Consider the following 24,339-nt stretch of genomic DNA (forward strand, 5'->3'; position numbering starts at 1 on the left):
CAGGTAGTTGCTAACTTTGTCTCTCTGCTGTTTATTTATGAGCAGGCAGTGTACAGTGAGTTTATCAGAGCTTTCAGATCGCCATAAAATCAAAAGCTGAAATTGGCTAAAAAGCTCTGTAGAGCTGCAAGTTTGGCTGATAAATGTTAAAATATATTTATCAATACAGCTTTGATCATGTGGACCAGTGGATTTCTAATATATCATTTTCTGATGTTTTCAGGTGAAGGAGCTGGAGAATGAGGTGGAGTCAGAGCAGAAGAAGAGCAGTGAGGCAGTGAAGGGAATCCGTAAATATGAGAGACGCATTAAAGAGCTCACATACCAGGTATCAACATGCAACATAATAGACACCTTCTTTATGCATGAATCATCAAATTATTATGACTATTCTCTATGTTCTACTATATCACATCTACTTTTCCAAATTGTTATGTTGTCAAAATGTTGACGCTAATAGGATGCACCTTATTAAACTACTTAAACTGTCTCTTTCCTGCTCCCTTGATTTATACAGACTGAGGAAGACCGCAAGAATATGGCGCGTCTGCAAGATCTGGTTGACAAACTGCAGCTAAAAGTCAAAGCCTATAAGAGAGCTGCGGAGGAGGCTGTAAGTGTGGGCTGGAAAAGTCATGTGCTCACAATCTACACGCTGTTGCTTTATTGATTCATATTTATTCCATTTCCAAAATGTAAACTGAGGCTTAAAAATACTGTCAAAGATCATAGTTAAGGTTCAAAGCAGGTTTATATTTACAGCTAATTACATTTTGTAGATGCTAAAATACAACTAAAACAGTAGCTGTTTTGAATTTTGGCAAGGAAACATCTCAGTGTCCACTTTGACCTGTTTTAGTCCTAGCTGGTACACCACAAACCTATGTTGACCTTTACGAGAGATGTTTTTACCCTTTTGACTGTAGACGATGTGGCTAAGTCAGTTAGTCCAGGTTCATTGCCTCTTGCAGTAACAGAATAATGTGGCTTGTGTTTTTGGTGAATCCTTTAGGAAGAGCAGGCCAACACTCATCTGGGCAAGTTCCGTAAACTGCAGCATGAGCTAGACGAGGCTGAAGAGCGAGCTGACATCGCTGAGTCTCAGGTCAACAAGCTCCGTGCCAAGAGCCGTGATGTGAGCTCAAAGGTAAGAAGCTGCGCTACGCTTCATATACTGTCCTACTGCCTTCACTAAATAGCACAGTATTTTTCAATCATCCTCATTAACATTTCAATGTAATCCATTTAAGCTGTGTTTTATTTGTAAAGCAGAATCAGCAATGACAGAAATATTTTAAAAGGATTAAATAAACCAGACCAGTCTTCATATAGATACATTTTATTGTATTTTTCGTGGATTTGATAAGTTGTATTAGTGCAATTTAATAGGTTAGTGGTAATGCAGTTTTTGTCACATGGAAGTCAACATGACAATTTAAACGCTAATTATAGCAAGAAAGTTTAAATTGCCATTATTTAGTTTATTATAATTGCCATACTTTCCTGGCCATTTTATGCCTTTATTAGTGAGCTGACAGTAAAGATATGACAAAAAATGAGGGTAGAGAGAGAGAATGTGAACAACAAACAACAAAGGTCCTCTCCCCGGCCAGACTCAAACCAGGGACGGCTCATTTTTAGCGGCCTAACATTTAGTTTACCATAACACCCTTAAATGAATATTCTTTACAATATTAACTCCAGCAGAATGGTTTTTTTTGTGAATGCAGAGACATTATTAAACACTCAACCAATCGGCTGAATGTTACTAAATTATATCTATGTATGTGTGTGTGTGTGTGTGTGTGTGTGTGTGTGTGTAGTTATAAAGTAATAAAGACAATGTACGCATGTTCCCACTTGTTAACAGTTTCTACTGCATTATTAGCCCTCACATGAAACATGCTAATGTTGAGGTTTTGTTGGTATACCTACCCACTCTTAATTGTCCTCCAAATACATTCAGGGCTACAATTTTTTAGATTCATCTAATCCCACAAATTCAAAATTTCAAATGGTTTTTTTCTGTAAAGAAATGCTATTCACGTAGAGTTACTGCCATATCACTAACTTGTAACATCTTTAGCCAAGTTACCTTTGGTAACACTTGTTGAGTCTTGTTGGTCCCCTGTCACTAATCCATCTCTCTTTGTCTACTCTCTTATTATTCTTCATCACAGAAAGGGCTAGATGAGGAGTGAAACTCACAGACGGCCACCTAAGACCTTTGGGATCTCCTGTGCTGTAGTCCCCTTTGTCTTCCAAGTAACTCTGTAGAATAAAGCAAAGTGCATTCAGATTAATGTGTAGAGTCCTCATTTATTTCAACCAGGTAGAATTGTCCACATAAACCTGGAGAGGCTGGGGCAGTGAGGATACCTCTTGTATAATGTGTATTTTAAAATTCACCAGCTTTACAATACAATACAATACAAATTTATTTATAGCACATTTAAAAACAACAGCATTGACCAAAGTGCTGTACAGAAAATAAGCATGCCAAAAATACAAAACACGAAAAATTTGTTAACACGAATTAAGAACACAAAATTCAGACCACAAAGCAACCTGCTATCACACAGAGACTGAGAAGGCCAGAGAAACCAAATGGGTTTTTAAACGAGACTTAAAAACAGGCAGGGTAGGGGTGAGTCTAATCTGGAGGGGCAGCTCGTTCCAAAGTTTGGATGCCACAACGGCAAAGGCTCTGTCACCCTTCTGCTTTAACCGTGTCAGCAGACCTCAATGCTCGAGAGGTAACACAGGGGTGCAGGAGACTAGACAAGTAAGAGAGGGCCAACCCATTAAGAGCCTTAAAAATAAACAATAAGATCTTTAAATGAATCCTAAAAGATACAGGAAGCCAGTGCAGGGACTGTAATATCGGGGAAATATTCTCTCGCCTGCTTTCACTACATAACCAATGAAACTATCACCCAGTTGGTAAATGTATTTCAGTAGATGAAGGGTTAGCATTAGAAAGCACAAAAGAAACTGAGGCAAAAAATGCTACTTAACTTACTTCCTTTATCATCCCCCTACAGATAGTTTATAGAGTATTTGTAACATTTCAACAGCCTATTAGTTGAGATTCAACAATTGCAGCATAGGCTGCAAGAATAGTTTAACTTAATCATTCTGAGAATGTGTAGTGACCTGTCATAGACATCTTGCAGACAAAGCAAAACAGTTGAATTACTGAATCTCAATTAATAAGCTGCTGAAGTGTTACAAATACTCTATAAATTATCTGTAAGTTATTGTCCAAATAAAGCATTACCAAAAAGCCACACAAATACATTTGTACTAGGTCAAAACATTGACCATTTTAACAATATGTGCAGCCAATCAACACCTCACTCATGTTAGGTGGGCCACTACTGCCACCCTGTGCCGACACTCTGAATTGTTCTCTGACTTTCTATTGTAGAATGTTTTTCCATTGTTGTCCCTACCTAAAATATAATGTCTAGGAAGGACTTTACGACTAGATTAGGGTTAGTATAGTACATGAGTTTGACAATATATTATGGGAACAACATGGGTTTTTTGGAATACTGTATGTCAGTTAGTAAAATTCACTTTCTGATCACAACAATGATACTGTAAATCTGTGATTACATTAAAAATAAAATTTAAAAAAAGTTTTCTCCACTTTGTCCATAATAAACCTTGGGGAAACATGGATTATAATAGTAAATCTATGGTAGTTAAACATCAGTTCTAAGGAAATCAATTTTATTGGCATTTAAAAACACAAAGTAGTTGCACCCAGCCTGAAAATGACTTCCTGTCGACACTGTAGAACAACAGAATCCCAATAACCAAAAAACACAAAATTTGCTTTATTGTGTTGTATTAACAGAGGTGTTCTTACTAGGCTATCGAGAAAAGTTATGGGGTGTTATGTTCGTCTTATACAAGCCTTAAAGTGTAGTAATTACAAAAAAATATTTGATCTTATTCAGCTGTAAAATCTGTCAGTGATATTGCTAGTATTCTTTCTTTACCCATTTCCAGTACAAAACAGCTTGTTCAAGAATTTTCTCAAATAAAGTGTCATTTTCCTGATAAAAATGCATTCATCTTGCCTTATTCTGCTTTGTGTTAAAAATACTTGCAATCATTTCTGCAAATGCACTACTACACAAACTTCACTGCAAACGATTGTAATGCTCTCACAGTATGGAGAGTCCTAGTCACCATATTGAATATCTGAGTGATAAAGTTAACTCAAAGGTTAGAAAAATAGCAAATCTTGTGTTGTCGTCGATGCAACAGTATTTCTGTTTTTATCAATGTAATATTTATAAATCTAATAAAACTGGGTATAAAATGAAGTGTCAAATATCCTTTCAAATCACATGAGATCAGTTTTGTAATCTCATTAAGACGTGGAAAATGTTGGAAGATACTGTTTATCTGTTGATAATTTAGACTTCTACAGGCATTTTAAATGTATCTTGATAGACGTTTTAAACACAGATAACCAATTATATATCTATTTGTATGTTTGGTAACTTATAATCGTACTAGATTAGGCATAATACTTATTATACACTTGAGGAAAGGCTCTAACCTAACACCAAATATACAGTATAATTCATTGACACTGTTCTCGTCAATTCCAATGGATGATAATTTTAGATTAATTGCTATTAGATTTTTAAATAAATCACATCATAGTGGTAAAATCTTCCCATGGAGCAAGCTGTATAACTTTGGTTTAACACATATGAAGAGTCTGGTCTCATGTATGCATAAAAGTAGAACATAGTTCATTGATTCACACATAAGTTCAATGAATATTGGCCACATCATATCAATATATGATAAAATTGTGAAAAATATTCATTTTGATAATGTTATATTCAAACCAGCTGCATTCAAGTATGTGACACACAGTAAAACAATGTAACGCTGAGTGTTATTACTGCTCCAGCTAACATGCAATCATTATAAACTAAACTGTCCTATATAGTGAATCAGAATTAGTAAATAACAAATAAAACAAAATACAATATAAACAAGTAAAAAGCTGATATTAAAGTGTACTAACTGAAATCAAACTAACTTAAATCAGGAATGTTTACACTAAATCTACCTTGTACTGTAGCTGAATTTATGACAGGCTTACCGTACTTCATTCTCCTGCAGCAACATAAAGGAGCAACTGATGCTCAAGTTCTTACACTGTTGGAGCAAAGTGAAGGGTAGATATCAGCTTGGCACTTGTTTAGGGCTGCATGTTGACCTTGATCTCACATGGCCTCGTCCTTCCAAGGCTTTAGATATCTGCGGAGGGATTACAACATAAGAAATAAACTGCATGGTGTTATTCTTTCTCACCCACATGCTAACACTATCTATGTAAGCCATGTCCTTGTTTATGTTCCTGCTGATCCCTTTACTTACCAACCTTTTAACATCATGACCCTTGTGCTATAGATTCCTCTTTGTCAACTGCTTAACATGTACAACTATGGTGATCAGACATACTTGATGAATAATTAGCAGACAGCAGCAATAATATCATATCAAGGTGACACCATTTGTTCTTTCCATCAAAGATTTGAGCTGTCAACTGTTGGCCTCATCTTAGAGGACTCTGGTTACAACTCTGTTCCCAAACAGTAAGAAGGGGATGAAAGCCAGGAAGGAGACACAAATCAGAAGGTTTCCACAGGGATCTGGACAGCTGAGAATGAGAATGAGGCCAACAATGTGAAAGCAATTTCTGATCAACTCTTACAAGGTCCACTCGTTCTCATTTTATAGGAGCATAAATGGCTTCAACTGTTAAGGGCTAAGAGTGAACAGATATCTATATTCTATGAAAGAAGGACAAAAAAAACAAACAAAAAAATTCTCCTCAAAGCAGTGGTTACTTGAATGTGTTTTGATGCATGTTCCATAATTGTAAACTGAGAAAAGGCTATGGCAGGGAGTCAAAAGGAAATCACTTTGTATATACTGCATGAATTCAAACCACCACCATCAAATATTAAATTCAATAATGGGATGAAAATGAAAAACGTATGCAACGTGTGGTCTATAATAAAGGGTAAAGGTATATTTTCAGTGCCATGCACCTGTTACCCTTCATCCATCATGATATCAGATACTGCACTTAAGCTATACCGCTGCCCCTCACAATCAGAGAGAAAAAATCCAGTCAAGAATTTCACAGGGTTATCTTTGTCCTCAAGGCCAAAGGAGAGGGAACAATGCCATGACGACACCATGAGACAAAGGGTGTAGACCTAGCTGGGCACAACAGTGATGAGTGATAATTCAAAGTCCCTGACCTTAGCTCTCACTCTACAACAGCTGCCACACTTGTCTCAGCAGAGGCTGTAGAAATTTCTCCTTCACATGACTGACCTTCACTGAACTTTATCTTTTTGATTAAGAGTGTTAACATGGCAAGTCCAGAGCTGCTCTCAAAGCACAATGTTTGAAGAACTAATCTTATAAAGACATTAATCTTTCTTGTCTATCACCCGTCTGTTTGAGATTTACAAGAGAAACACAGAATCGACTGGTGCTCTAAGGAGGAAAGGAGGAAAGGAAGAATCACAGAAATGGATTCTGTTTTTTCTCCACAGTGTGAATTTAAATTGGCTGTTTGAAACCTTGCCATGTTTTAGTTTTTCCAGTTTTCATTATCTTACCCAAATCAAAATATACTGCATAACCATAACAGGTTAATATTATAAGCTCACCAGTTCATTCCATTCATCATTAAAACATAATAATTAACCTTACTTCACAAAACAAGACAGGGTTTAACACAATTTGAATTAAACATTTAAATGGCCTTTCAAAGAATTACTCTTTAATATGTAAAATACTAAATAAAAGTATAATATATAAAATAGAAGTCAAAAACTACAAAGCTAAATATTGAAACAATAAAATCACTTGAGACTTAATTGAATGAAGTCAGTAGCTAGTGAGACATTATATAAATAAAACAACCTGTTATAATTTATCTGAATAAAAGAAGAGTCACTTGATATCAAGCCTGTCCCTGATTCCCCCCCCCCCCCCCCCCTTCCCCACCCCTTTTATTGTACCATGTATTGTCCTCCCCTTGTTTGTCACAAGGTGAAAGCAACAAATAGCAGCAGTGAATCCTTTCTCCAAAAATTCATCCCATATTTGGTGGATAAACAACCTTTATTAGTGGAGGGACGGCTGTTGCAGCTACGGGGCTGCATCTCTTCATTCGATTTAAGTTGAGAGTCAAAGGTAAGCAAACAGTTATATCTGGGGTATGGTGAAGTAAATAGAAAATGTTTTGTGTAATTTTAAGTAATATATTTCACATGTAAATCATGGTCTTTGCTGGTGTGAACACGTGGTAATGGTATGGTAGTTGTAATGCAATAATGTTTTTTTCTGTAACCTGATTTGAACAGCAAGATCCTGACTGACCATCATTTCCTTTGAACACCAACCAACCCCAGGTAGAAGCCACTTTTGATTCTATCTGAGAAGTCTTAAATCATGATGACCATACCCTCAACTTTAGTCAGGACTTACAGTCAATGTTGTTTATGTACAGTTGTTGAAGTTCAACTGAGACATGATTTAAGAGTCAGTTGCATACTAAAAAGACAGTTTATACTTGCACTGTAGTACTGTGCTGGTAACTTGTCATTATTGCACATGTGGTGTGCTGATGGCGAATGTGTTGCATGAAAAGTTATGACATAAGTCCTGTTGTACACACTGTGTAATAAATCTGAATGCTGCCTATACCAGTATGTTAATAGTAACACTGTCATCATTCATGGCTCAACATTTGTAAATTTGTAACAGGTTAAAAAATGGGTGACGCCGCCATGAAAGAGTTTGGGATAGCTGCTTCTTATCTAAGAAAGTCAGACAAGGAGCGTCTGGAGGCCCAGACTCGTCCATTTGACATGAAGAAGGAATGTTTCGTTCCTGACCCACAGGTTGAGTACGTCAGAGCTTCCATCACAAGTCGTGACGGTGACAAAGTCACGGCTCAAACTGAATTTGGAAAGGTAGATACATTTCATGTTGTGCAGCAGAATGCTGATGTACACATTTCTAGAGAAGCATCTGGTAAGGTTACGACCAATTTGACTCTAAAATGTATTATTTTCTTTCCTAGACTGTGACAGTGAAAGAGTGTGATATACACCCTCAAAACCCACCAAAGTTTGATAAAATTGAGGACATGGCGATGTTCACCTTCCTCCATGAGCCTGCTGTGCTGTTTAACCTCAAAGAGCGTTATGCAGCATGGATGATTTACGTAAGACACTAAATCTGTAACATAAAACTTTACCTTCATTGATACAGCACTGATTAATGAGCAACATCCTTATGACTAATTGATGCATTATGGTGTCTTTCTATTATCTGTTACTCTTCTCTTACTATGGCAGACCTACTCTGGGCTCTTCTGTGTGACTGTCAACCCCTACAAGTGGCTGCCAGTCTACAACCAAGAGGTGGTTGTTGCCTACAGAGGAAAGAAGAGGAGTGAAGCTCCTCCTCATATCTTCTCCATCTCTGACAATGCCTACCAGTACATGCTGACAGGTAAAACATCTATTTTAGCCTTCATTTTGTTCAAAAGCTCTGATGTCATTCTATTTTTCACTGATAATTTGAAAATTTCTTCTGCTGACAGACAGAGAAAACCAGTCAATCCTCATCACGTAAGTTACACAGAGGAAAAAAAAATCTCTCCAGTAGTTAAGGGTCATGGATCTTGGACTAAAACTTTCTGTCTCTCTTTCAGTGGAGAATCTGGTGCTGGAAAGACTGTAAACACCAAGCGTGTCATTCAGTACTTTGCCAGCATTGCTGCTGCTCCGGGTTCGAAGAAAGACCAAGCTGCTGAAAAGAAGGTGTGTATTACATACATATTTCTTAATATAATACAATAAAAACATCAATTGTAAATTATTCAGTTTAAATACGTAGGACAGTCAAGTTCTACCTCAAAGTGGCAGTAACCCTGAAGTGTCTTTATTTGACAAACTCAGGGTACCCTGGAGGATCAAATCATTCAGGCTAACCCTGCTCTGGAGGCCTTTGGGAATGCCAAGACCATCAGGAATGACAACTCCTCCAGATTTGTGAGTGTTTGTGGGATTGCAAATGTTAATTACTGAATTAAAGGGAATCAACTGGACTAAAATGAGTGGCTCTCTTCCTCTTAGGGTAAATTTATCCGCATTCATTTTGACAACCGAGGAAAGCTGGCCTCTGCTGATATTGAAACTTGTAGGTAACATGGTTTATGTAGCAAATTTTAAGTTCTTACTTATGAACTTATATACCACAATATGCACCACAGTAACAATGATTTCTCTCACAGACCTCCTGGAGAAGTCTCGTGTGACCTTCCAGCTCAAAGCCGAGAGGGACTACCACATTTTCTACCAGATCTTGTCTCAGCAAAAGCCAGAACTTCTGGGTATATAACTGACAAAATTGCTGTTAATCTCAACAGCCATTGAAAGTTATTACTATATTTCAATACAGTAAGATATTTTATAACACTTTTTTGTCATTCTCTCCATAGAAATGTTGCTTATTACCAACAACCCCTATGACTACGCCTTCATCTCCCAAGGAGAGACGACAGTAGCCTCCATCAATGATTCTGAAGAGCTGATGGCCACTGATGTGAGCTGAATCTTTAAATCCCGGTCAAATATAGATTTATACATCAACTTTTACTATGCTAGAAATGCATTTTTGATCTTATACCTTTTTCAGGACGCCTTTGATGTGCTGGGCTTCACTCAAGAGGAGAAGAATGGCATTTACAAGCTGACTGGTGCCATCATGCATCATGGCAATATGAAGTTCAAGCAGAAGCAGCGAGAGGAGCAGGCTGAGGCTGATGGCACTGAAGGTGAGAGATGGTTTTTGACACAAACTACAACAGTGCTGAAGGAATCAAGGATAAGATAATGATGAGGACCTTAAATGAAGAAATGACTGAATTAATACCATAACTTCTCAACAGTTGCTGACAAAGTTGCATATCTGATGGGCCTGAACTCTGCCGACCTTATCAAAGGTCTCTGTCACCCAAAAGTCAAAGTAGGAAATGAGTGGGTCACCAAGGGACAAAATGTCGCTCAGGTGAGAGAATATCAACGTTTCAATTCAACTCCCAAATAAGGTCCAGAAAATCAAAGTAAGGTGTACTCATATATTTCCTTGTTAGGTATACTATGCGGTGGGTGCACTGTCTAAGGCAGTATATGAGAGGATGTTTCTGTGGATGGTGGTGAGGATCAACCAATCCCTGGACACCAAGCAGCCCCGTCAGTATTTCATTGGTGTACTGGACATTGCTGGATTTGAGATCTTTGATGTAAGTTTGTGAAAAGAATACACATGCTATATGAAGAAGTCTTTGGTTAAGGAGAAATCATAATGCCTCATACTGTGGTCCTTTTTAATTACAGTTCAACACCTTTGAGCAGCTGTGCATCAACTTCACCAATGAAAAACTGCAACAGTTTTTCAACCACCACATGTTTGTGCTGGAGCAGGAAGAGTACAAGAAAGAGGGCATTGAATGGACTTTCATAGATTTTGGGATGGACTTGCAGGCCTGCATTGACCTGATTGAAAAGGTGAGATACTGGACTATTACATGTCCAGACAAACATAAAGATTGACTGAAAATATTGTAACTGTTTTCAACCACTCATATTTTTGTCCCCTCAGCCCATGGGTATCATGTCCATCCTTGAAGAGGAGTGCATGTTCCCCAAAGCTTCTGATACCACCTTTAAAGCTAAGCTCTATGACAACCATCTGGGGAAATCTGCCAATTTCCAGAAGCCCAGAATTGTCAAAGGGAAAGCAGAGGCCCATTTTGCCCTGATCCACTATGCTGGAATTGTTGATTATAATATCAACAACTGGCTGGTGAAGAACAAGGATCCTCTGAATGAGACCGTTGTTGGACTCTACCAGAAGTCTAATCTCAAGCTGTTAGCTACCCTCTTTGCAAATTATGCAGGAGCTGATTCAGGTAAGAATAAACCCAATGTATTGCCCTGACCTCCACTGGGAATGTCAATATTTTATCAAACATGTCATAGTGAGAACTGTCAAATTGAATAATTTATTCCAGTGTCTGGAAATGCAGTCTAATGAGTTTATTATTGGTTTATTAGTTGAAAGTGGTGGAAAAGGCAAAGGAGGAAGCAAGAAGAAGGGTTCATCCTTCCAAACTGTGTCTGCCTTGCACAGGGTTAGTAAAAACATATAAATATGTGTAAATGGCTAATTTATACACAAACCAGTGCAACCGACACTTAAAGGCGCTGTATGTAAGAATGTGGCCATAACGGTTACTGCACTCAAATTCAAAATACTGTCACGAGTCGTGTCCGCCCCCCCCCTCCCTCAAGGTTGCTGGACAGCAGCACACTGGAGACTGATTTGTTTGCCCACAGGCAGCTGCCGTGGCAGGGCTGCGTTGCCGCGTCGCTGTGTCCTTGATCTTCGGTTTTCCAGCTGACCGTTCAAGCAAGTCCGGCTTCTCTGCTGCTAACGCTGCTGCCGGGATACAGCTGAGGAGACTGCTAATGCTATGTACTGGGACACTGCTAACACTGCTGCCGGGATACAGCTGAGGAGGAGCCGGCTGCTAATGCTATGTACTGGGACACTGCTAATGCTGCTTGCCGTGCTGCTGTAGCTCAGTTGTAACTGTAACTGATGCTGAGACTCTACTGACTGCGTGACTGGTAGACGGTGGGGGGTGGTGCAACAGGCCAATGATGATTTTACGACTATTTGCTTTAGATTTCTTACATATAGCTCCTTTAATTTTACATTGATAATTAAGAGATGCTTATGTGCCACAATAATCACCTAAACTGGTTTTAATTACCTCCACAGGAGAACCTGAACAAGCTGATGACCAACTTGAGGTCGACTCACCCTCACTTTGTACGCTGCATCATCCCCAATGAGACCAAAACTCCTGGGGCCATGGAGAACCCTCTGGTGATGCACCAGCTACGCTGTAACGGTGTGCTGGAAGGCATCAGGATCTGCAGAAAGGGCTTCCCAAACAGGATCCTCTACGGAGATTTCAAACAGAGGTATTTGTCAGATATATGGATGGGTGACAAATTAAAGGAAAAACAGTCTTCATAGCAGCTTCAAGGCGCCTTGTCATAGATTCTCTGAGCACACAGATGAAGGGATGGAAACCATTCTACCATAAAATATTCCCTCATTTAATATTTTGATGATGTAGTTAAGACTGGTGTCTAATTCGCTGCTCCAAAAATCTCCAATATGTGTTCAATTTGGTCGAGATCCGGTGACTGTAAAGACCACAGCATATGATTCACATAATTTTGATACTGTTGAAACCATATAGGGAATCTTCATGCCCTGTTTGCATTTGTTATGTATCCCTTCTTAACTTTTGCTTTTGTTTGTCACCTAATAAACCATTCTACTAATTACCAGTGATAAATATTTAGTTTAACATATTTTGGTAGTCTGATATTTTATAAAACATTAAATATAACAGAAATTATTCTTTATCTTCATCACAAAGATACCGCATCTTGAATCCAAGTGCTATCCCTGAAGGACAGTTCATTGATAACAAAAAAGCTTCAGAGAAGCTTTTGGGCTCCCTGGATATAGACCATACTCAGTACAGACTCGGACACACCAAGGTAAGCATTAGTGAAATACATTTTGGCATGTATCATTAGCATATGTCTCTGTGTAAAAAGAAAATGTCCAGGGTGACATAGTATTTTGTGTTTTTTTGTCATTTTCAATTGACCACAATTCTACAATTGTAGGCAATTGTTAGATCTCTTTTTTCAGCTACACCTCCTTTAATTCAAAATATAACTATCTATGTGATAACATTCAGTAATGTTTTTGTAATGGGCTAGGTCTGAACCATTATCTTGAACGCACATACACACTCTCCATGTGGGTAATTTGTGCTTGCTACTGTTTGCAAAAATCAGGTGTTCTTTAAAGCTGGGCTGCTTGGTCTGTTAGAGGAGATGAGAGATGACCGCTTAGCTCTCATCATCACCAGGATCCAGGCAAGGTCACGAGGTGTTCTGGCAAGAATTGAATTCCAGAAAATTGTAGAACGCAGGTATGTGCACAAAATTAATAAAAATCCAAAAGATTCAAGGTGGCATTTAAGATTATGGCTTTCTGCATCAATATCTCACTATACCAGAATTACTGAATTAGGCACAAACTAAATCAAGTGAATGATACAAAGGTATTCTCCAGGTGCCTTCACAGATTTAAAGGTGACCTTTCATTTCTCATACTGAGGACTGACTTAATGTGCATACTAAATACAGATAAATTTGTATTAAATAACAAGTACAGTACATGCAGAAAACGACTAATTGTACCACTTGTATTGCTCTGCAACATTATAACATCTTTATGAATCAATGTCCACAGGGACGCACTACTTGTGATCCAGTGGAACATCCGTGCCTTCATGGGGGTCAAAAATTGGCCCTGGATGAAGCTGTACTTCAAGATTAAACCTCTATTGAAATCAGCAGAGACTGAAAAGGAGATGGCCACCATGAAGGAAGAGTTTGCCAAACTAAAAGAGGCTTACGCAAAATGTGAAGCCCGCAAGAAGGAACTCGAAGAAAAAATGGTCTCTCTTCTCCAAGAGAAGAATGACCTGCAGCTTCAAGTTCAATCTGTATGTTTACAATTTGTCAGCATAACAAATAACAAAATCAAACCATGTCAGCTCATGTCTAATGCTGTACCTTTAAAATAATAACAGGAGCAAGATAATCTGTGTGATGCTGAGGAAAGATGTGAGGGGCTGATCAAGAGCAAGATCCAGCTGGAGGCAAAAATCAAAGAGCTGTCAGAGAGACTAGAGGATGAGGAGGAGTTGAATGCCGAACTGACTGCTAAGAAGAGGAAGCTGGAGGATGAGTGCTCTGAGCTGAAGAAAGACATTGATGACTTAGAGTTAACTCTGGCTAAAGTGGAGAAAGAGAAGCACGCTACTGAGAACAAGGTACTATAAAAACTGAGATATGCTTTACAGACAATGTTTTTAAGGCTTCTCTGATTGTTCATGCTCTAAAATGGCAACTTTTTCATATGAATTATTACTTCTGTTGTATAGAAATTGGCACATGGGTCTGGGATTTTTGACTGAAAATTCAAATTTTACATGCAACAGGTGAAGAACCTGGTCGAAGAGATGGCTGCTCAGGATGAAATCATTGCTAAATTGACCAAAGAAAAGAAAGCCTTACAGGAAGCTCATCAGCAAACACTGGATGACCTGCAGAGTGAAGAAGACAAAGTCAATACTCTGACGAAGGCCAAAGTTAAGCTGGAGCAGCAAGTTGATGATGTAAGAACATAAACAAGGATGTGTTGGCATGTTTCACTGTCACTTAAATACAAACACTGAATATTGTGGATAAATTAAACCGAAAGGCTGTAATTATCATCCACTACAGCTTGAAGGGTCCCTAGAACAAGAGAAGAAAGTACGCATGGATCTTGAGAGAGCAAAACGAAAGCTTGAGGGAGACCTGAAGTTAGCTCATGAGTGTGTCATGGACCTGGAAAATGACAAGCAGCAACTCGAAGAGAGGCTGAAAAAGTAACTTGAAAACAACATTTGTGTACACATGAATAGATTTAAAACTTAGTGTCAGCTGGTACATTTTTCATTATTCTATACCCACAGGAAAGATTTTGAAATCAGCCAACTCAATGGTAAAATAGAAGATGAACAAGTGATGAGTGCCCAGCTCCAGAAAAAATTGAAGGAGTTACAGGTAATATTAAATAAGAAGAAGATAGTCAGTTTTCAAGGATGTGATATTTGGCTAATGCTGATTTTGGTCTAGGCCCGCATCGAGGAGCTGGAGGAAGAGCTTGAGGCAGAACGAGCTGCCCGAGCAAAGGTGGAGAAGCAGAGAGCAGACTTGTCCAGAGAGCTGGAGGAGATCAGTGAGAGGTTGGAGGAGGCTGGTGGAGCAACATCTGCCCAGATTGAGATGAACAAGAAGAGGGAGGCTGAGTTCCAGAAACTCCGCAGAGACCTTGAAGAGGCCACTCTGCAGCATGAAGCCACTGCTGCCACTCTCAGGAAGAAACAAGCTGACAGTGTTGCTGATCTGGGAGAGCAGATCGACAACCTGCAGAGAGTCAAGCAGAAACTGGAGAAGGAGAAGAGTGAGCTCAGACTGGAGCTGGATGATGTCGTCTCCAATATGGAGCAGATTGTTAAGGCAAAGGTAACTCTTGTTTAATCCCTTTTCTGCCTACTGGTTGATGAACATTTTATTTTGTTAGTCTAAACCACCTTTTATATTTTTGAGGTAGGTCATGTGCCAGTGTTAATGTTTTTTATTTCCAGAACAATTTGGAGAAAATGTGCCGGTCTCTGGAAGACCAGATGAATGAATATAAAACAAGGGCAGAGGAAGGACAGCGTGCCATCAATGACTTCACCATGCAGAAAGCAAAGCTTCAGACTGAGAATGGTATGCATTTGATTTAAGCAGTGTGTTTTGTGTGGGATATTATGAAGTACTCATTTGGTTCTTCCATCAAAATTAGGTGAACTTTCAAGGCGGCTTGAGGAAAAGGATTCCCTGGTGTCTCAACTAACCAGAGGAAAACAGTCCTACACTCAACAACTTGAAGACCTAAAAAGACAGCTAGAGGAGGAAGTCAAGGTAGCAACCAAATACAAGTGAGAACTTGTTACAGATGTTGGTATAAAGATGCACTGAGATATGCTTTCATTTCAGGCCAAGAATGCTTTAGCCCATGCAGTGCAGTCTGCACGTCATGACTGTGACCTGCTCAGGGAGCAGTATGAGGAGGAGCAGGAGGCCAAGGCTGAACTTCAGCGCAGCATGTCCAAGGCCAACTCTGAGGTGGCTCAGTGGAGAACTAAGTACGAAACTGATGCCATCCAGAGAACTGAGGAACTGGAGGAGGCTAAGTGAGTAAAAATGTATTTTCACTCCAACAATTTGGCAAAGTTTAAAAGCAATTAACCATGAATGAATTCTGTCATAATGCAGAAAGAAGTTGGCTCAGCGTCTGCAGGAGGCCGAGGAGGCTGTTGAAGCAGTGAATGCTAAATGTTCCTCTCTGGAGAAGACCAAACACAGGCTGCAGAATGAGATTGAAGATCTCATGGTGGATGTGGAGAGGTCTAATGCTGCTGCTGCTGCTCTGGACAAGAAGCAAAGAAACTTTGACAAGGTTAAATTTAAAAATCATTTGGCACTTTTACTCTTTCAGTTGAAGAATGACAGTGTAATTGACCTTGAAGCACACATATTTCAGATCTTGGCAGAATGGAAACAGAAGTATGAAGAGTCTCAAACAGAGCTGGAGAGCTCTCAGAAGGAAGCCAGGTCTCTGAGCACTGAGCTCTTCAAACTAAAGAACTCCTATGAAGAATCTCTTGAACATCTGGAGACCATGAAGAGAGAGAATAAGAATCTGCAGGGTAAGGGTGACACCAGCTCACGCCTCCATTGAAGAATTTGTTGTCATGAGTAAACCAGTGATAATGTTACATTTTGTTTCTCAGAGGAAATATCTGACCTCACTGAGCAAATTGGTGAGAGTGGAAAGAGCATTCATGAACTTGAGAAGATTCGAAAACAATTGGAACAAGAGAAGTCTGAGATACAAACAGCCCTGGAGGAAGCAGAGGTGTGATGAATTCAAAGTGCTCATGGTGAACCTTAAGAACATTTTTTAATATTGGTAATAACTTGAAATATATTTCATTTTCATTCTTATTTCATGACAGGCCTCACTGGAGCATGAGGAAGGCAAGATTCTCAGAGCCCAGCTTGAGTTTAACCAGATTAAGGCTGATATTGAGCGCAAGCTGTCTGAAAAAGATGAAGAGATGGAGCAAGCAAAGAGAAACCAACAGCGTATGGTGGATACTCTTCAGAGCTCTCTTGAGGCCGAGACTCGAAGCAGGAATGAGGCCCTCCGTTTGAAGAAGAAGATGGAGGGAGACCTCAATGAGATGGAGATTCAGCTGAGCCAGGCCAACAGGCAGGCAGCTGAGGCTCAGAAACAACTTAAGGCTGTTCATGCACATCTGAAGGTTTGCATTTTTTTTAAAGAACACCTGACATAGTATGTTAATTGATTTACCTTGCTGCACAATAAATGTCCCACTCTTCCAGGATGCTCAACTCCAACTCGATGACTCTCTCCGAGCCAATGAAGATCTAAAGGAAAACATTGCCATCGTTGAGAGACGCAACAACCTACTTCAGGCCGAAGTGGAGGAGCTCAGGGGTGCTCTGGAGCAAGCTGAGAGAAGTCGCAAACTTGCTGAGCAAGAGCTGCTGGACGTTAGTGAAAGGGTGCAGCTACTGCACTCACAGGTGAGATACAGCAATCATCAATACATTCTAGTGTGTTTGTTTTACATTCACTGTTTTCACAATGGAAATACCACTATTAATTATTAATTTACTTCAAATTAGAATACTAGTCTGATAAATCAAAAGAAGAAGCTGGAGGCTGATACTGCCCAGCTTCAGACTGAAGTAGAAGATGCATTACAAGAGTGCAGAAATGCTGAAGAGAAGGCCAAGAAGGCCATTACTGATGCTGCCATGATGGCAGAGGAGCTGAAGAAAGAGCAGGACACCAGTGCTCACCTGGAGCGTATGAAGAAGAACATGGAGCAAACCATCAAAGACCTGCAGCACCGTCTGGATGAAGCTGAACAGATCGCCATGAAAGGAGGAAGAAAGCAGTTGCAGAAGCTCGAGGCCAGGGTGAGTATAAGTTGGCTCTTTGGCTTCTTGCATCACTCAAATATGTAAAGTCAATAGCTGCTCTAGGTGAAGCGCAGAGGTGCTGGCTGACTTTTGTTTTGACAACATTCTACAGGTCAAGGAACTTGAAAATGAGGTGGAAAATGAACAAAAAAAGGCCAGTGAGGCTTACAAGGGAGTGAAAAAGTATGAAAGACGTATCAAGGAGATTACCTATCAGGTAACTTTGAATCTGGAACAAAGCCTGTTTATGCTTTGGATATTATATTCAGAATCAATATGTACATATTATTATTTACTTTTTTTTTTGCACAATTTAGTCAGAAGAAGACCGAAAAAATCTAGTACGTCTTCAAGATTTGGTGGACAAGCTGCAGCTTAAGGTCAAATCCTATAAGAGGGCTTCGGAAGAGGCTGTAAGTAAGATTTAAATGCAAAACTAAGATCTTACCAGTGAAACTATATATTATGTGAGCATATATTATAAGTACCATACATGTTGTGTTTGTTCTTCAGGAGGAACAGGCCAACAATAATCTAACCAAGTATCGCAAGATTCAACATGAGCTTGATGAAGCCGAAGAGAGGGCTGACATCGCCGAGTCTCAGGTCAACAAGCTACGTGCCAAGACCCGTGAGGTGGGGTTAAAGGTCAGTATACACATATTGCACCTACTAGCTGCGAGGGTCATAAGGACAGAGGGATGTCGTATGCTGTAAAGCCCTGTGAGGCAAATTGTGATTTGTGATATTGGGCTTTATAAATAAAATTGATTGATTGATTGATACTAGAGGTGCACCAATATGAATTTTTTCAACTGATACCAATAACTGATAATTACCTGCTTCTCATGGCCAATAACCAATACGATAACCAATAATTCCACATTTTTGTTTTTAAAAAGAAGTGTATAATCTGTAGTTAATGTACACCTGCGGATAAGAAAGGCTAAGATGTAGTGAGAAAGTATGGATGATTTAATATTCCATAGCCCTGACAAGAAACAGAAAAACAAAGAACAGTTGTGACTCTTCACTACCTGTCAACATTAGGCTGTGAAAAAGAGGGAGATTTTCTGGGGTATTGTCAAATAGCCTACCTTCAAAGCCCCTGCCCCCATATATTCCCACACTACAGATGAACATAATAAATACAAGGATGTTCAAGTAAAATGACTTTTAATCAGTATCAAATTTATAGTTAACAGTGAGAGAGAGACAGATTATGAAGCCCAGTGTTACTTTGTAATTCTCAGTAAAGTGTATAAACTACACTGCAGAGTGGAGTCTCTACTAACAGAAACAATGACAGCTGATTCATGTGAACAGGTTGAATGTGCGTCAGCAGGTCCGCCTTACATCTGGTGTATGAAATGTTTATATCATCGCGCTGCATTTTTATAAACACACCCTGGTGTCATCCCACCAACCCACGACAGACTAACCAACCACCAAGTAGAATAGCGATGCGCTATCTATTCACCTCACACATTAAAACTGAATGTAGGTAAACACACAACTATGTCTCACACACACACACACACACACACACACACACACACGTAGCCAGAGTTTAAAGGTACATTTACTACCATCCACTGAGTCAGACTTGTAGATGCTGGCCTTGTTAAGTCAATGAAAACAGTCTGGCCTCATGTGATTGGCGCTATTTATCAGCTATAATTTTAATAATCGGAATAATGCATAATTATAGAAATGTCCCATTATCAGCCAACAATTTATCATACATTCCTAGCCCATACATTCGAAAATTGGAAAAAATCTGATACTTTGCAAGTTCCCTTGACAGAAAAAATGTCACCGCGCAGTGCCAAAAATCTTGTTCACAAGCTGTACAACAACAAGACGCTGGTCATCGTTATTTGGCAGTTGTTTTTCAGCAGGGCATTGGATATTATTACTACATTTAGAATACTACTCTGAGGGGCCTAAAGGACAAATAGTATAGGTGATATTGGTGCAATCCCTTATGACACAGGGACTGAAATAATACTATTCAATCAGAAACACATCTTACAATTTATCCTATATTTTCTTTTTTTGTTTCAGAGAGGACTTGATGGAGAGTGAAGTTTCCTCAAAAAAGATCAGTTTCTGAGGCACCTGCTGCCTGGTGTCTCCCTAAGCATGTCTTGTTCAGTAGAATAAATGTAATGTGCATCTGAAACTGTTTCTGGACTTTTCATTAACAACAGGGAGCTGTCCCTGTTGTTGCAGTCCAATCAAAAAAAACTCATGTAAATACATGTTAAAATGAAGAACAGTACACTTAGACACAGTCACACAGCAAAAGGGACCTGCTTTCTCTGAAGCTGTACACAACCCTCCTCTACCCTCTTCAGCTTCAGCTGCTGATGTAGCTCCCAGGATGACTGGTGAAGGCTGCACAGCCATCGGCTACTATCAAAGCCAAGTTCTGCCTATAAAGATGGTTTGTAATACTTCCTATCAATGCCAATTACCAAAGGGAACATTTTGTTATTGTGGCAGTACCTGTTCCAACATTCTAACATGTAATATTCACTTAAATTTCAATCAGTCTCTTGTTTCCACCTTCTCCCCATAACGGTGATGGAACTAGTTCTGACACTGTCACATGTAAACGTAAATAACGTCTAAATAAATGTAAGGTTTGTGTCATATAGACACAGCTGTTCCTCAAACAAATAGATGAAGGGATCCTCTCTTTCCTCCGCCCAGGTGGCTGGCTAGTTAGCCTGTTAGCTTGCTAATTTCACTATGCTATTATGCTACGTGGTACTGTCAGCGTCAGAGCAACGACTAATGGGGAAACACCAACACTTCATTACTTACTCTGACCAATGGTATCGCTTAATCACTCACTCACTCACTACACTCAATTAACTCATGGACAGACCTTCAGGTTTATAAGGTTGGCCTCGCCTCTGCAGTCTAGCCAAAAGTCTATTTTTTTTGGACAGACCTATAACATGAATTGCTAATACCCAGTCAAATCAATAATCCTAACTATATGTGTGTGTTAAGTATCATCTATAAAAACAGACAAAAATATCTAGCCTTATTTCACCTGCTGTGATTTCACACCAACAAATTGTAGTTGGCCAAAAAAGGACCGAAAACCCCAAAATAAAAACTGTGAAACCTGTTAAGGTTCATAAAATTACCCAGTTTGGGGGGAACTGTCTCAGCAGAAAACGCAGTGATGTCTCATTAAAAAACAACTGCATTTCATTGACGGCTGGAAATGAACACTTTTGTCCGTCTGCAACTGTGACTGGTGGATTTCAAAAACCACTACCTGCCACTAAATAGAAAACCACTGTTTATTTTACTGGTGAGTGAAGCAAATCTATCAGCTATTTGCACATGTTACCAGTGTTTGGCTGGTGGCTGGTGTTGATTTCCAACCCTGTTTCCATGCCTAAAAAGCTGCTGGAAACGTAGCAATGACTCGCTATATCACAACCAGTTCTATTATTTGTTGCTCTCAAACAATGATCTGCAGCTTGGCAGACATCTCGCCTCTGTCACGTCATCCTCCATCCCCTTCACCTCCTGATGACAAAGTCAGTTCATCTACTACGTCACTTTATAATTATACACATGATACATATGAAAGGTGCAAATATAACATATCTGTGATTTGCAGAAATGTACAATGCCAACATTTTCAATAGTTGCCACGATGCCAAAAACACTGCCAACAATTCACCTGAAGGAAAAATGAATCATGATCCTGAAAACTAAAAAAGGGGTCTACATGTATTACTACATATATAATTAAATTGTCTCAGTGAAGACAATGTACTATCATGTTCACTCTAGCTGTTCCCATCATGTAAATCTTAACCAAAAACAAAACAAAAAACAATGCGGATAATGCTTTGTGGCTTCAAACTATGTGTCTCGTAGGAGAGAACATACTGTAAACTACTCCACTGTTTACTTACTACATTTGTTATCAGCGAACACTGGACTTTTTTCAACCTCATTTATCTGATGTTGCAAAAGTAACTCAGCATCATGATGAGCAGAGTGTGCTCACGCATTTTCTCTTCATTAAATCTTACATGCTGATAACACCAATTGCGCTATTTTAATACTGATCATACTACAGAGCTGGTAAATAATTAATAAGATGTTTATGGTTTTACCTTTTCTTTAGAATTCAAGTATTACAACTTATTTTTCTTAAAACATGCCAATTAAAAATAAACACAAAAAAAGTATTTTTTCCAAATTAAATACAACAATTAAAATGCTTCTTAAGGTTTCTGGATTTGAATCAGATTGTAAAAAATGTGAAATAAATAGTATTGAAGAGGCTTCATAAGTAACAGTGTGATAAGAAGAAGAGACTGCAGAATGATGCTGCCTCAGTCCCTCACTGAAAAGGCTGACTAGGCAGAGTACTGCAGCAGAGTCTGCTAGGACCATTCTCAATATTACATGGGTCAACCAACCAATAAACTGCACACATATTTGTACAGAGTTTACTTGACTAGTTGACTAACAGCTTTTCTGAGGAGACATGCCCACTGCATAGGACACATTGCAGTTGTCTGCAGTAGTTCTTTAGCAAAAGTGGAATGTTTGGGATTATTAGTGGAGGATCTGGATAGCAAACATGAGCGAAATGAATGTATACAAAATAGTAGTGCACACGCTTTTTAACAAATGAACTACGACAGGTTTTTACAGAAACACCACAGCAGAAAGGTCTGATAACAGTGGATGTATGACATCGTAAAACAAAAACCTTATCAATAATCCCTTTGAAACTACTAAAATAATACTATAAAAAATGGAGTAGTGTAGTGTGCACTACATAAGCAAAATTTTCTACTGTTAAACTACTATTATGAATGGTAGCTGCAACTTAAAAAATAACCATTCACCCATTTAAATTTGAAAAAAATTAAATTAAAAAAATTGTTTTCACCAAAACTTTTGGACAGAAAATTTCACATCATCCAGGGGTGACCCAACCTTTGCTTTTTACATAGATGTAACATTTACATTCCCTCTATGTTGATAAGATTACAGACTAAATGTCAAATGATCTAAATTAATTAAGCTGAAACTACTAACCTTCATATCAGTAGTGGGGGTCAGTCTTTCTCTGGTAACAAGCATCTTCTTTTCAAAGCCAGACAAGGGAGGGCCATTTGGAACACAGAGAAGAGGCGGACTTGACAAAGATGTCTGACTGACATCAGATAATCTGGATTTAGCGTATTCAGGAATAGAGTCCTCCAAGAATTCAATAAATACCATTTCAATAATCAATATAGGACATTGGCATTAAGAGTATATTGTGGCAAAATTAACAGTTTATCAGTTTTCCAAATTAGAAGATTTTCCAACAGATTACAAGTTTTGCATTGAAAAAAGTGAACAATAAAAGCTTTAAAGAGTCAACAGTACCTTTCCATTATTTTGTCATGTCCTGGTCAGAAGACAAGCAGTACTCAGGATTTGAGTCCACACGGAGGTCCACGGTCTGAATTAGTGGGAAGAAGACAAGGCAAGAGAACAGTCAACTCCTTGCCTCCACCAGAGCTCAACATCCCCTTAGAAGGGACCTTTCACTACAACAAAGAACAAATACTAACAATAGCTTTGCAGGCTCTAATTTCAAACTTAAGTGAGGCAAGGTGCCTCACACCTTCCCTCACGTGTTCATGGGATTGTAAAAGTCAGAGACACAAGGACTATGGACAGCTGGGAATGAGACCTTTAATGGATGGCCTTTAAAGGCGACGAGAATTCTAGTTTGAAAGCAAGCACAGTCAAGACCTGGTGAGATGTGATCTCATAGAAAGGAAGACAGCTGAGGTTCCACTTGCATTACTGGCCAGCATGCTTTGTAGGATTGTATTTGTACAAGAGTTTCATTTTGTCCTAATACCTAACTGTGTCAGGCCAAGAAAATCGTATTACATTTTTAAGAAAGCTCCTGGTTGCCATCATTCATAGTAGCTTCAGGTTGATAGGCCTCATTGTCCTTCATAGTATGGAACACTTGAGTTTTGTGCAATTTCTAAAATTTCATCTGAATACAGACTCATTTAGCATATTCTTGCATCAAGATATAGTATCCAGTATTACACTACATATACATACATACAGTGCAAAATAGGTTTCTCGTCTCATCACCTGTTGCTGCTGATCAAAGAAAGAATAAAAGCCTGTCCTGACTACCTGCGTCACAAGCTGTCCCCAAGCTGTCCTCTAAACCACCAAGCCTCCAAAGGCAGCCAGCAGGAATTTCACAAGTTATCTTTGTGCTCAAGGATAAAGAGAAGAAAACAATGCCATGTCAACAGAAGCAGGCCAAGGGCACTTGCAACAGGCAACTTTTGGACAGAAGCCTGGAGTATAGTCACAATAATATGAATTTGTTTCAGTACACAAATATATGTTGTGTATGTGGGTTATTATTTATTATATTCATTCTGATAAATTGTTACTCTTTTCTTAAAAATGGAAA

At 39.0% G+C, this 24,339-nt stretch overlaps 2 protein-coding genes and 1 long non-coding RNA gene across 3 annotated transcripts in view; 2 read left to right on the forward strand and 1 right to left on the reverse strand.

Annotated features, from left to right (window-relative positions):
* LOC117271990 (myosin-7-like) overlaps positions 1-2,299 on the forward strand; it is a 17,597-nt gene extending 15,298 nt beyond the window's left edge. Inside the window, exons 36-39 of the mRNA XM_078172919.1 lie at positions 224-328; positions 518-613; positions 1,013-1,147; positions 2,181-2,299. Coding sequence (XP_078029045.1) covers positions 224-328; positions 518-613; positions 1,013-1,147; positions 2,181-2,201 — 357 coding nt within the window. The 3' untranslated portion in view covers positions 2,202-2,299. The remainder of the gene's footprint in view (positions 1-223; positions 329-517; positions 614-1,012; positions 1,148-2,180) is intronic.
* LOC117271991 (uncharacterized) lies at positions 1,324-23,388 on the reverse strand. Its single transcript, XR_013492424.1, has 4 exons — positions 23,274-23,388; positions 22,938-22,982; positions 5,138-5,295; positions 1,324-2,271 (listed from the first exon to the last, which is right to left on the reverse strand). It is a non-coding gene; the product is annotated as an uncharacterized LOC117271991 (long non-coding RNA).
* On the forward strand, positions 7,149-20,031 carry LOC117271987 (myosin-7-like). The gene is made up of 39 exons (XM_033650608.2): positions 7,149-7,254; positions 7,425-7,472; positions 7,828-8,036; positions 8,147-8,290; positions 8,424-8,580; positions 8,672-8,699; positions 8,783-8,891; positions 9,030-9,122; positions 9,207-9,270; positions 9,365-9,463; positions 9,572-9,675; positions 9,769-9,907; positions 10,022-10,140; positions 10,226-10,375; positions 10,470-10,640; positions 10,735-11,044; positions 11,190-11,266; positions 11,920-12,125; positions 12,593-12,716; positions 13,023-13,159; positions 13,483-13,738; positions 13,826-14,068; positions 14,237-14,413; positions 14,523-14,668; positions 14,756-14,846; positions 14,919-15,308; positions 15,431-15,557; positions 15,634-15,752; positions 15,828-16,024; positions 16,107-16,290; positions 16,375-16,540; positions 16,625-16,749; positions 16,850-17,158; positions 17,241-17,444; positions 17,547-17,843; positions 17,959-18,063; positions 18,164-18,259; positions 18,360-18,494; positions 19,914-20,031. The coding sequence occupies exons 3-39, from the start codon at positions 7,836-7,838 to the stop codon at positions 19,932-19,934; spliced, it is 5,820 nt and encodes a 1,939-aa protein (XP_033506499.2). The 5' UTR covers positions 7,149-7,254; positions 7,425-7,472; positions 7,828-7,835; the 3' UTR covers positions 19,935-20,031.
* Positions 23,389-24,339: the final 951 nt, after the last annotated feature.

This window comes from Epinephelus lanceolatus, chromosome 12 (assembly GCF_041903045.1).
Source record: "Epinephelus lanceolatus isolate andai-2023 chromosome 12, ASM4190304v1, whole genome shotgun sequence".
NCBI lineage: Eukaryota > Metazoa > Chordata > Actinopteri > Perciformes > Serranidae > Epinephelus > Epinephelus lanceolatus.

What these genes read in the sequence shown, in the direction of transcription:
- LOC117271987 (XM_033650608.2), top strand. Translation starts at nt 7,836, where the DNA reads ATGGGTGACGCCGCCATGAAAGAGTTTGGGATAGCTGCTTCTTATCTA. An exon ending in CTACCAGTACATGCTGACAG is followed by an intron (nt 8,581 to 8,671) that starts GTAAAACATCTA and finishes TTCTGCTGACAG; the next exon opens with ACAGAGAAAACCAGTCAATC. An exon ending in TGGAGCAGCAAGTTGATGAT is followed by an intron (nt 14,414 to 14,522) that starts GTAAGAACATAA and finishes CATCCACTACAG; the next exon opens with CTTGAAGGGTCCCTAGAACA.